The sequence below is a fragment of the Sprattus sprattus genome (assembly GCF_963457725.1).
Source record: "Sprattus sprattus genome assembly, chromosome: 17".
Taxonomy (NCBI): domain Eukaryota; kingdom Metazoa; phylum Chordata; class Actinopteri; order Clupeiformes; family Clupeidae; genus Sprattus; species Sprattus sprattus.
In genome coordinates, this window is record NC_137915.1 from 1,952,093 (window position 1) to 1,964,592 (window position 12,500).

The window sequence follows — 12,500 nt, forward strand, 5'->3', positions numbered from 1 at the left end:
AATTGGACACGCCTTTAACCAATCAGACCAACGATACTATACAACGATACAACGATCGGTAATAAAGCAAACACATCTTTTTTCTGTATGAATTGTTCCAGAGCAGGTTTCTGTTCTATTTTCAAAGAAAACTTGCCTTTGAAATCATCCAAGACAGCCGTGCGAGCAGTATATAGTTTTGCTGTGCTTTTCTCTTTGCTTTCGCTTTTGTTACGTAGACGTGGTTATTTTAAATCCGCCAATGGCGCGCCAGGTAGCCAAAAGCCAGTTTTGTGATTGGTCCCAGAGATCCTGAGAATGCTGTAGTGAACTGCTGTGCAAACTTTGCCAGACCCACTTCTCAGGCAAAATCAAATTTGCCGGAAGAAGAGGGGCGGGACTTCCCAGACAAGACGGCAACCGCTACTACTATCATGGATGCCAGCGGCAGCATCCCAGTTTGCTCTTCCAAGTCTACCTCGGATCAGGATGTAAGAGGCAGTACAGTTCTTGCTAGCCAAGCTACTGGGCCAGTTCAAGTTGCAGAATCTAGGGTAGAGTTCAGGGTAGAAACCTCTGCATGACCGTGTGTGTGTGTGTGTGTGTGTGTGTGTGTGTGTGTGTGTGTGTGTGTGTGTGTGTGTGTGTGTGTGTGTCCACCCCTACTGGTTTCACCATATTGTGTTTTCCAGCTGATGACTGGTATGTGTCCTGAACACACACATGTTCCCTCCCCCTCCCCCCCTCCTCTCTCTCTCTGTCTCCTGATTGGTCACGGGGGCCAGTTGATGACTTACATCATTGGAATTTGCCTGTGCATCCTCCACTCCCCCAGGCCACTGATTCCTTACATAACACACACTCACACACACACACACACACACACACACATACTCACATACACACACATGCAAACACACATGCAAACGCACACACTCACATACACACATACAAACACACACACACATGCAAACACATACACACACACACACACACACACACACACATGCATACACACACTATGCAGCAGCAACAGATCGATGCACTTGTGTCCATATTTGAGCCTTGCTGCCCCAGTCCCTACTAACCAGCTTAACCCATGTTACTGCTGCAGGATAATCTCTATTTCATTTCATTTAGCAGCACTCTGTGTGTGTGTGTGTGTGTGTGTGCGCGTTACACAACACAACCCATGGCAAAAACATGGTGTCCAGAAAGCCCGTTCCATCACCCGAAACCTCTTTCTAGGGGCCTAAGTACATAGCTTTTCATCTGTGAGGCATTTCAGTTGTGTGTGAGTGTGTGTGTGTGTTCGAATTGTGTGTCTGTGTGCTTGTCCCGCTGAGAAAACCTCTCTCTTCTTGTGTGTGTGTGTGAGTGGACGACATACTCTCTCTGTAGTGTATGCCATTCCTAAAGGGTGTGTGTGTGTGTGTGTGTGTGTGTGTGTGTGTGTGTGTGTGTGTGTGTGTGTGTGTGTAATAACCATGCCCTCTCTCTGTCTCTAGTGTATGCCATCCGTGAGGTGTGTGTGTGTGTGTGTGTGTGTGTGTGTGTGTGTAATAACCATGCCCTCTCTCTCTCTCTCTCTCTGTCTGTCTGTAGTGTATGCCATCCGTGAGGCTGCCACCACGAACCTGAAGAAGCTGGTGGAGAAGTTTGGGCCGGAGTGGGCTCAGAACACCATCGTGCCCAAGGTCCTGGGCATGGCCAACGACCCCAACTACCTGCACCGCATGACAACGCTCTTCTGCGTCAACGTGAGTCACACACACACACGCCAACGACCCCAACTACCTGCACCGCATGACAACGCTCTTCTGCGTCAACGTGAGTGTGTGCGAATACACACACACACGCACACACGCACACGCGCACGCACACACTTCTCACTGGATGTGAGCAGGTCCTGTGTGAGCCACACTCTTGTGGGGAAGGGTGTTCTTCCTCTGACATCACTGGCTGTAGTATTAATGTGGACATAAGGTTCCTATGGTACTGAATGGAGTAGACATACATATGCGCGCGTGCGCACACACACACACACACACACACACACACACACACACACACACACACACACACACACACACACACACACACACACACGCACACGCACGCACAGGTTCCTGTGGTACTGAATGGAGTAGACATGTCATTTTGTTGGCAAGTTATGGCATTGAATCATTTCAAATCCTTGGCTCGGGGCAAGTGAATGAGCTCACGTGTGTGTGTGTGTGTGTGTGTGTGTGTGTGTGTGTGTGTGTGTGTGTGTGTGTGTGTGTGTGTGTGTGTGTGTGTGTGTGTGTGTGTGTGTGTGTGTGTGTGTGTGTGTGTGTGTGTGTGTGTGTGTGTGTGTGTGTGTGTGTGTGAAGCAGCGGGTGAGCTCTCCTTACTGAAGAGTGTAAACTGCCACTGGTATAGTTCCAGCAGTCAGAGATGACATCACTGCTTAGGAATCGCCCTAATCGTATCTGTGGATCTACACACACACACACACACACACACATATTCAGTCACTCCCCAGAGAGCCTATTAGTGTGTGAGGATGTGTGTTGTGCCCCCCCCCCCCCTATAGTCCCTCTCGGAGGTGTGTGGGCAGGACATCACCACTAAGCACATGCTCCCTGTGGTACACACACACACACACACACACACACACACACACACACTCAGTGACTCTGATGTGTGTTGTTCCATAGTCCCTGTCGGAGGTGTGTGGGCAGGACATCACCACTAAGCACATGCTCCCAGTGGTGCTCAAGATGGCCGTGGACCAGGTGGCCAACGTGCGCTTCAACGTGGCCAAGTGTCTGCAGAAGATCGGACCCGTCCTGGACAGCAAGTACGTGCAGTGTGTGTGTGTGTGTGTGTGTGTGTGTGTGTGTGTGTTAAATCCCTCCTCTGGTTTGATGAGTGGTGGTATAGTATGCAATCCATGTCTCTGTCAGTTGTGTGTGTGTGTGTGTGTGTGTGTGTGTGTTTTTATTATGAATGTGTGTGTCTGACCCACATTGTGTGTGTGTGTGTGTGTGTGTGTGTGTGTGTGTGTGTGTGTGTGTGTTTTTATTATGAATGTGTGTGTCTGACCCACATTGATTGTGTGTGTGTGTGTGTGTGTGTGTGTGTGTGTCCTCTGTGTGACCCCTCAGCTCCCTGCAGACGGAGGTGAAGCCGGTGTTGGAGAAACTGGCCACAGATTCAGACATGGACGTCAAGTACTTCGCCCTCGAGGCTATCAGTGGTGAGCCTCTCCTACTCATACCAGCCGCATAGAATAGGCATTAATGTCTAGTCAGAAGTGTGTCTGTGTGTGTCTGTGTCTGTGTGTGTGTGTCTGTGTGTGTGTCTGTGTGTGTGTCTGTGTCTGTGTGTGTGTCTGAGTGTGTGTGTCTGTGTGTGTGTGTGTTTGAGTGTGTGTTTGAGTGTTTAACTCTTTCTCTCTCTCTCTCTCTCTCTCTCTCTCTCTCTCTCTCTCTCTCTCTCTCTCTCTCAGTTCTGGTCCTGGCCTGAAGCATTCCCCGGCAGTGGAGCGTGACGGAGCGACACCTGTTGCATTCTATTTATTGATCTCGTCAATCTCTCTCTTGATCTTTCCAGCTTCTCGTTTTCTTTCCATTTCTCCTGCTGTTCTCTGGGGCTGCCCATCACTGCCCCCCTCCCCCCCCCCCTCCTTCCCTCCCTCCTTCCTTCCTGTCGGTGATGGAAGCCCCTCCCCTTCCTGTCGGTGATGGAAGCCCCTCCCCTTCCTGTCGGTTATGGAAGCGCCTGTCCTTCACCCTGGCCTGTGAAGGGCGCTGTGTGGGGAGCTTTAAGAGTAGTGCTCCCCTCCTGACTGTTGAAGTGTGTGTGTGTGTGTGTGTGTGTGTGTGTGTGTGTGTTCAGTGCTCTCCAAAGGCATTGGCCACCAGGCTCATAAACTCTTTCTTTCTTTCTTCCTCCTCTTCATCTTTGCTCTGCCCAGTTAGGGGCTGACGGTAAGGGACCATCTCTCAGATGAGTGTTGATCATTGGCATAGACACACCCCCCCCCCAATGCTCCTTGGTGTAGGGCTCAGTTGTATGCTGGCCTTGTTTCATGCTGGATAATCTTAGTGCTTCAGCTTCAATCTGGATCCTTGTCTGTTGCCAATGACGTAAGCAAGAACTTGTTTAAAAGAAATAGAAAATCAGTTTTTTTTAATTTTTTAATTTTGTTCTTAAGCAAACAGTATTTGTCCTGTAAGATATTTGTGTGCGCTAGCCACCTTTGTGAATAAAGAGTCAGGCTCTCTGATTGGTTGGGGCACCAGAGGGGGAGGGGCATAGGCTAGGGTTTTCTGGGAAGAACTCTTAATGGTGGGTGTGGGGGGTGATGATGTAATTTCCTGATTGGGGATCACTGTCCAATCAAGTGTCTTTAGGGCCCCAGATACTCCCTCTGGTAGTGTGGGGTGTGGATTCATGGGGAGTGTATTGTTTTTACCGTAACACATGACCACAGCCAACACCATATGTGGAAAACTGAATAAAAAGTAAAAAAAAAGAGGTTTGTTTGTATTGTGGTTTGTGTTTATTAGACTGGTACACAGTGTCAAAGGCATAGGCTGATCAGAATCAGAATCAGCTTTTATTGGCCAAGTTAGTTTGCACAAACAAGGAATTTGTCTTGGTACAGTGGCTCTCAGTGTGCTTACACATACTGCACATATATACAACACAAAACAATACAACAGCTCTATGATGGCAATAATGTGAAGCCAGAAGAGATTGTTGTCCTGCCCAGTTGTGCCGATGTAATGAAGTTTAGGCTAAAGGTCGTTTAATACTCGCATTTTACGCAGAAACGCAAGAGCCCCTTGCATAGTTACGTAACCCCTCTTGCGTGCGTCAATCAAAATGTCTAACTATCCAACAAAGCCGACAAGCCTGTGATTGGTCTGCTAACCACATCCTTTCCGGAGTTATGAACAAACATAACAGGAGACGTCTGAGGAAATGAACCCCTTTTTAAACACATAAGGACACTCAAATGACCGCAAATTCAGGGAGAGCATACTATCACTAGCATACTATCATCGCGCTTTACATCTGTATATCTCATCTCAAGAGTCATGACTGGCTAACTGTGATCAGAGAGATCGATGCACACACACACACACACACACACACACACACTAACTGTGATCAGAGAGATCGATGCACCAGGCGTGAGACTATATAGACCTTTAAAGGCCAGTTCATGTGTGTGTGTTGTGTTCATGGGGCCATGGGGCCTGTGTTGTGTTCATGTGTGTGTGTTGTGTTCATGTGTGTGTGTGTGTTGTGTTCATGTGTGTGTGTTGTGTTCATGGGGCCTGTGTTGTGTTCATGTGTGTTTGTTGTGTTCATGTGTGTGTGTTGTGTTCATGTGTCTGTGTGTGTTGTGTTCATGTGTGTGTGTTGTGTTCATGGGGCCTGTGTTGTGTTCATGTGTGTGTGTTGTGTTCATGTGTGTGTGTTGTGTTCGTGTGTGTGTGTGTGTTGTGTTCATGTGTGTGTGTTGTGTTCATGTGTGTGTGTTGTGTTCATGGGGCCTGTGTTGTGTTCATGTGTGTGTGTTGTGTTCATGTGTGTGTGTGTGTGTGTGTTGTGTTCATGTGTGTGTGTTGTGTTCATGTGTGTGTGTTGTGTTCATGGGGCCTGTGTTGTGTTCATGTGTGTGTGTGTGTTGTGTTCATGTGTGTGTGTTGTGTTCATGTGTGTGTGTTGTGTTCATGTGTGTGTGTGTGTTGTGTTCATGTGTGTGTGTGTGTTGTGTTCATGTGTGTGTGTTGTGTTCATGGGGCCTGTGTTGTGTTCATGTGTGTGTGTTGTGTTCATGTGTGTGTGTTGTGTTCATGTGTGTGTGTTGTGTTCATGTGTGTGTGTTGTGTTGTGTTCATGTGTGTGTGTTGTGTTCATGTGTGTGTGTTGTGTTCATGTGTGTGTGTTGTGTTCATGTGTGTGTGTTGTGTTCATGGGGCCTGTGTTGTGTTCATGTGTGTGTGTTGTGTTCATGTGTGTGTGTTGTGTTCATGTGTGTGTGTTGTGTTCATGGGGCCTGTGTTGTGTTCATGTGTGTGTGTTGTGTTCATGTGTGTGTGTTGTGTTCATGTGTGTGTGTTGTGTTCTCATGTGTGTGTGTGTTGTTGCTCTAAGCGTTCACTACCCAGAGGTGAGAGTGTGTGTTTGGAGCTGTGGGGTGTCATGGCCAGCTCCCATGAAGAGGGCATACATGCCACATTTCCTGCTTGACTTCAAACACACACACACACACACACACAGGAGAAACCCTTTGTAGCGTGTCTTTCAAGTCTGTGCTGTCACTGATCGTGGGGCCCGTTTCCTGTCCGCTTGGTGCGCCGAGGGGCTACTCACACACACACACACACACACACACACACACTTAGACACACTCACTCACACACACACACACAAGGGGCTGTACACACACACACACACACACTCAGACACACACAAGGGGCCGTTGGGTTGAGGTCGATTGTTTTCAGATGTCCCAGCTAGAGTTTCAGCATTACGCAATGGCAGCTGCGCTTGACATGGAATATAAATATAAATAACCAGAGGCGTGTCACCAGCCACAGGGGCAGTGTGTGTGTGTGTGTGTGTGTGTGTGTGTGTGTGTGTCACCAACCGCAGGGCACGAGGAGCGGAGCTGAAGAACTGCCCTTTGGAGAGGTAAGGGATATGCGTGTGTGTGTGTGAAGTAGTAGTGTGTGTGTGTGTGTGTGTGTGTGTGTGTGTGTGTGTGTGTAGTAGTAGTGTGTGTGTGTGTGTGTGTGTGTGTGTAGTAGTAGTGTGGATGGACACGAGACGTGTAAAGTCCTTGGTCACCTGGGAAGGCAGATTCCTGGAAGATGGCGTCTGAACGGCCCTTATGTAACACTGCCTCCACGGGGAAGAGTGCACACTTTGAACATGTCACTGTGTGTGTGTGTGTGTGTGTGTGTGTGTGTGTGTGTTGAACATGTCACTGATTACGCCAACTCTCACTCTTCACAAGCTTCCCTCAGGCTTCCTCAGGTTTGTGCAACTAACACCGATTGCTTCACAGCATACCCACACACACACACACACACACACATACACACTTCTCTGCTAGATCACAGTTGTGTAATGGAGAGATTGAGATCTACATGTTATTTATTCTGTGTAATAGCCTTGTTTATACCCACCAATCCAAACACTCGATTATAAATGGCAAACACACAAAACACTTAATAATCTTGGACAACAGCCTCTAAGCCTCTAACAGCCCATAGCACACACACTTGAGACCGCAGACCATCTCCTGTCTCTTCCCCTAGTATCCATCTCTGCTGTCTCACACACACACACACACACACACACACACACACACACACACACACACAGTGTTTCATGAATACCAGCTCTGTACTTCGCTTTGCTGCTGACTTACGATAAGATCTATCTGATCTAACTCTCGGTAGGCAGTGTGCCTCTGTGCATCACATGCTCCTAGCTGTAGCTTGTGTTGTGTCTCTCTCACACACACACACACACACACACACACACACACACACACACATACCAAGTCAAAAACAACATACAGGTGGTGTGACTGCCCCCCCCCCAACGATGCTTCATGAGAAACTGATGAGAAATCTTGAATGAATTATTATCATTTCATCAGAGTATGGTCCGAGTCAGAGTTTTATTTTTAAAGATTTATTTATGGGCTTTTTAGCCTTTATTTGGATAGGACAGTGAGGCATGTTTGGACAGGAAGTGAGGAGGAGTGAAGAGGAGGGGAGAGGATCGACAGGAAGTGAGGAGGAGTGAGGAGGTGGGGAGAGGATCGACAGGAGACGACAGCAGGCCAGATTCAAACCTGTGTCCCCGCGGGCATTGTAGCCCGAAAATGGGGGCTTGCAGTGAGTGAGTGAGGTGAGTGAGTGAGTGTGTGTGTGTGTGTGTGTGTGTGTCAGTCTGTGCCTCAGGGGAACAGCAGCGTCACACCTGGTTTGAAGATCTTCTGGTGACACATTTCACTGAGGGCCCGTTAACAAGGTCACTGCTGAAGCAGAGCATGGAGGACACACACACACGACCACATCACTCTTAAGGGTGTGTGTAGACCCTCAGTGCAGTGCCTTTTTAGATAGAGAAACGTCCTACATTTTTTTGATTATTGAGTGAAGTCTGCCTGTCTTCTGCCTGCCTGGCTGCAGACTTGAGACGTTTCTTGAGTTTTAGCGTGGGAGTTTTTCTGGTAATCTGATTAGCCTGAGAGTGGGTTACGGGGTCTCCTCGCAGGGGTTACTATTCTGAGAGTGAGGTACGGGGTCTCCTAGCTGGGGTTAGTCTTCCAGAGAGAGTGGGGTACGGGGTCTCCTCGCAGGGGTTACTCTTCCAGAGAGAGTGGTGTACGGGCTGCTCCTTGAAGGCGTAACTATTCTGAGAGTGGGGTACGGGGTCTCCTCGAAGGGGTTACTCTTCAAGAGGACGCGCATCCCTGCTGGGCAGCTGCCACGACAACGCTGTTCCTCCCTCGTCCGTCGCCATGGCAACCGCTGATGTCATGCTAGTAACCGGGGGGCTGGAAGCGGTGCACACCAAAAGCAGTGCTTCTGTGGAAGGACACCAGCGCGGCTCACGGCTTCAAAGGCACTCTCACACACACACACACACACACACACCCCGGCACAGGGATGGATTAGCGGCGCTTTAATCACGCCGCGGAGGCGCTCTAATTACCCCCGTGAGGTGTGGACATGAAACACCTGCGGGAGCTTTTCACTGAGTGTGTGTGTGTGTGTGTGTGTGTGTGTGTGTGTGTGTGTGTGTGTGTGTAGCGTTTCAGAGACGTTAGGACTCTGCTACCCAGGACATGGGCTGCCATCCAGCTGGTCTCAATCAATTGAAGCGATGCACCTGCTTCTTACAATGAACTGGAATGGCAAATCAGGCTCGTTTAATCTTTTTTTTAAATGTATTTCCGTTTGCTAATTTGTTAGTCTGGCTCTTGCTCTCCGTGTGTCTAACTCCTGAGTGTGAGCTAGAAGTCCAGCCTGTGATGCTCTAGACTAGGGTGGGTTCTCACTCACACACACACACACACATACATATCGACATTCAAGGAGCAAAGATGAGACGTCGTTGTGTGGTTAGAACTGATAGAAAATCGATAACAACAACAATCGCCGCCATTTTCTTTATTTATTGGTGCCCACAATAAATAAAGCAGGATTCCAGTCAATGGAAAAAATGGCCTCTCCCCACCGGCGATTGTTGTTTACGATTTTCTATCAGTTCTCACCACACGACGTCTTATCTTTGCTCCTTGAATGTCAATATGTAATGGTATGGAGTTATTGAAACAAACTACGTGCAAAAAAAAAGACTAGAAATTGAATGTTTAAATAAAGTTGCACTGGGTGCCTTTAAGACCTTAATTTGGGAAATGTGTGAGTTGGGGAATGACGACATCAGTCTTTTGATGTCCCAGTATGAAGGAGGAAACAACACACACACACACACACACACACACACACACACACACAATGATAAAAAAAATGTAACACACACAGAATTGATCAATAAATCTTTTGAGTTTTTAATCTCTACAGCAAGTTAGCTTATGTGTGGTGACCATGACGGTTAATGTAGAGTCGGATGTCAAACTGAATGTTTGTGTGTGTGTGTGTGTGTGTGTGTGTGTGTGTGTGTGTTGGCCAGCAAGGGTGTGATTAGGGGTCTGTAGTACGATCACTATTCTCATATTCATTAGAACTAGGATTCAAGAAATATTGCTAGAATACTTTTCAACGGCTTATACTGATTTAACCAAAACAAACAACCAAAAAGAAAAAAAGTACACTGTGGAAAAAGCTCACAAAGAAGTCCAGAGGCTACCACATGGTGGCGCTGTCCTGACAGACTTCGGAGGGGACTTTGGTTTTTGTACCTCTGGAAAAAGGAAAACCTGGGCCGACTCACACATCTGTTCTGTAGGAATTCCAACATAAAAAAAAATGAGAGAGGAATCGAGCTGAAAAATAAAGTTCTTCGAATCTTAATTTAAAAAGAAGGAAAGGAAGAAAGGAAGAAAGGAAGAAAAGGCACACTGAACACTATCACATTTAACAGAATATTGGTTGCATCCTCAAACCACTTAAAAAAAATCTCTATCTCCTAATTTACTGGGGCGTCCCAGCATCCGTAAGTAGTGATTGCGGGGGGGGGGGGTTCCAGTGTAACATGGGTGTCGTCCCAGCGGCATCTCCTCTCCTCTCCTCCTCATCAACGCACCTCTCCAGCCTCCAGGGAACCAGTGCCTCCTCCTCCCTGCTCCTCCCTGCTCCTCATCAGCGCTCCTCCCAGCCCACAGAGTTGATATATTGCTTTAATATTGCACACACACGCTCAAACACACAGATATATACAACATGAGTGTGATGCACACACACACGCTCACACACACAGATACATACAACATGAGTGTGATGCACGCGCACACACACGCTCACACACACAGATACATACAACATGAGTGTGATGCACCAGTGTTCAATGCGGTTCTCCAGCCTGGGTTAGGGTTCAGGTGAGTTCTGAGTGTGTGTGTGTGTGTGTGTCTCAGGTCTGACCCCTGACGTACAGTATGTGCACCCAAGCGCTAGGGGCTAAAGAGGTCGTGACATGACAGAAGAGTCACATCAGCAAACAGCTGGGCTACTGCTACTACCACACACAGCTCACTCTTCATGCGGGTGTGTGTGTGTGTGTGTGTGTGTGTGTATGGAGGGGGGTATTCGTACACGTGTGGTCTGCTTAAGGGAGGTTCACACACACACACACACACACACACACACACACACACACACACACACACACACACACACACACACACACACACACACACAGTGAGAACTCCTGCGTGTGCCTGGGGGTGTACCAGGCAGAGGGGGAACTAAAGGAGGTCAGGGGTCGGCGGGAGGACTGTGATGTCGAAACATAAACACACTAAACACTTTTTCAGTCCTTAAAACGGAGATTCACCGCAGTCACCCAGCAGTGTTTGTGTCCGACGCTAAATCAGTTTCAATTCAAAACACGTCCGTCCCCCTCTCAGGCTCCTCCCTCCTTTAGGTCGCGACCCTGTTGTCGCGGTAACACTGTTGGTGAGTCTCCTGGCGACGGCTGGGGGGGGGGGGGGCGTGGCCGGTTTGGCTCAGTTGACCAGCACGAACCCGTGTGAGTCCACCGTCTCCATCATCTCGCTGTCCAGCAGGGTCCCCCCCCCCTCCTCGTACCCCCCCTCCCCCGCCCCTGCGGCCGCTCCTGCCCCCGTGCCCGGCGCCTGTCCTGGGGGGTGGCCCTGTCCTGGGAGGGGGGCCCGGCGGGGAGGGGGTGGCGGGGGCTGTCCGGGCTCCAGAGGATACTCATACTGCTCCTGGTAGAGGGCCCCCCCCAGGGCCACGGGCCCCCCCTCACACCCAGGAGGAGGGTAGCTGTAGGCCAGAGCGTCGGGGTGGGGGGGTAGGCCATGGGGGTGGGGGGGTAGGGTTAGGGGGTGGGGGTGATGGGGGTAGTGGCCCAGGTAGGGGTCAAAGTGCAGCGGCTCCAGGGGTGACCCCATGAGGGGGCTGAGAGTCTGGGGGTGGCCGAACTGGGGCGAGGGCTGGGGCTGCTGCTGGTGCTGGTGGTGGTGCTGGTGGTGGCCTGAAGGGGGCGCTAGAGAGGCGACAGGGGGGTCGGGGTGGTGGGGCATGCTGTGGAGCTGCAGGTGGGGGTCCAGGGGGGGCTGGTGGTGTGTGTAGGAGCCTGACGGGGTGGTGTGTGTGGTGTGTGTGGGGTGTGTGTGTGTGTGTCCCAGCGGGGGCTGGTGTGTGTAGGAGCCGTCAACGATGTGCATTTGGTTGAAGTAGGACTGCAGCTGAGACTGCTTCTGCAGGTACAGGCGCTTCTGAAGTAGCCTGCAGGGAGAGGAGAGAAGACTCAGAGAGAGTGTGTGTGTGTGTGTGTGTGTGTGTGTGTGAGATAGAGTGTTTATGTGTGTGCACTCTGTATCCGTCTGTCTGTATACTTTATACAGTATGTGTGTGTGTGTCTGTGAGACAGAGTGTCTGTGTGTGTGTGTACTCTGTATCTGTCTAACAGTATACTTTATGTGTGTGTGTGTGAGATAGTGTCTGTGTGTGTGCACCCTGTATATGTCTGTCTGTACACTTTATGTGTGTGTGTGTGTCTGCACTCTGTATCTGTCTTCTGTATACTTTATGCGAGTGTGTGTGTGTGTGTGTGTGTACCTGTGTTCCTGTAGCTGTTGCTCCAGACTACGGGGTGACTCCTTGCAGAACATCTGACAGCTGGGGCTGTTGGCTAGCAGGCTGGCCTTCTGTAACACACACACACACACACACACACACACACACACACACACACACACACACATCAACAACATTTCACACACTGCTGGAACCTGTCACACACCACACAGGGCAGCATATTACCAAGGCCTGTGATTGGATCAGAGGCTG

The 12,500-nt window shown here is 49.5% G+C and overlaps 2 protein-coding genes across 3 annotated transcripts in view; one reads left to right on the forward strand and one right to left on the reverse strand.

Annotated features, from left to right (window-relative positions):
- The window catches only part of ppp2r1bb (protein phosphatase 2, regulatory subunit A, beta b), an 18,211-nt gene extending 13,895 nt beyond the window's left edge, over nt 1-4,316 (forward strand). The window contains exons 13-16 of the mRNA XM_080854946.1: nt 1,585-1,739; nt 2,682-2,824; nt 3,132-3,223; nt 3,476-4,316. Coding sequence (XP_080711072.1) covers nt 1,585-1,739; nt 2,682-2,824; nt 3,132-3,223; nt 3,476-3,492 — 407 coding nt within the window. The 3' untranslated portion in view covers nt 3,493-4,316. The remainder of the gene's footprint in view (nt 1-1,584; nt 1,740-2,681; nt 2,825-3,131; nt 3,224-3,475) is intronic.
- A 5,237-nt stretch (nt 4,317-9,553) lies between these two features.
- The window catches only part of sik2b (salt-inducible kinase 2b), a 51,669-nt gene continuing 48,722 nt past the window's right edge, over nt 9,554-12,500 (reverse strand). For both annotated transcript variants that reach the window (XM_080855318.1, XM_080855319.1), the window contains 2 exons: nt 12,270-12,358; nt 9,554-11,936 (listed from right to left, as the gene is read on the reverse strand). In XM_080855318.1, coding sequence (XP_080711444.1) covers nt 11,192-11,936; nt 12,270-12,358 — 834 coding nt within the window. In that variant the 3' untranslated portion in view covers nt 9,554-11,191. The remainder of the gene's footprint in view (nt 11,937-12,269; nt 12,359-12,500) is intronic.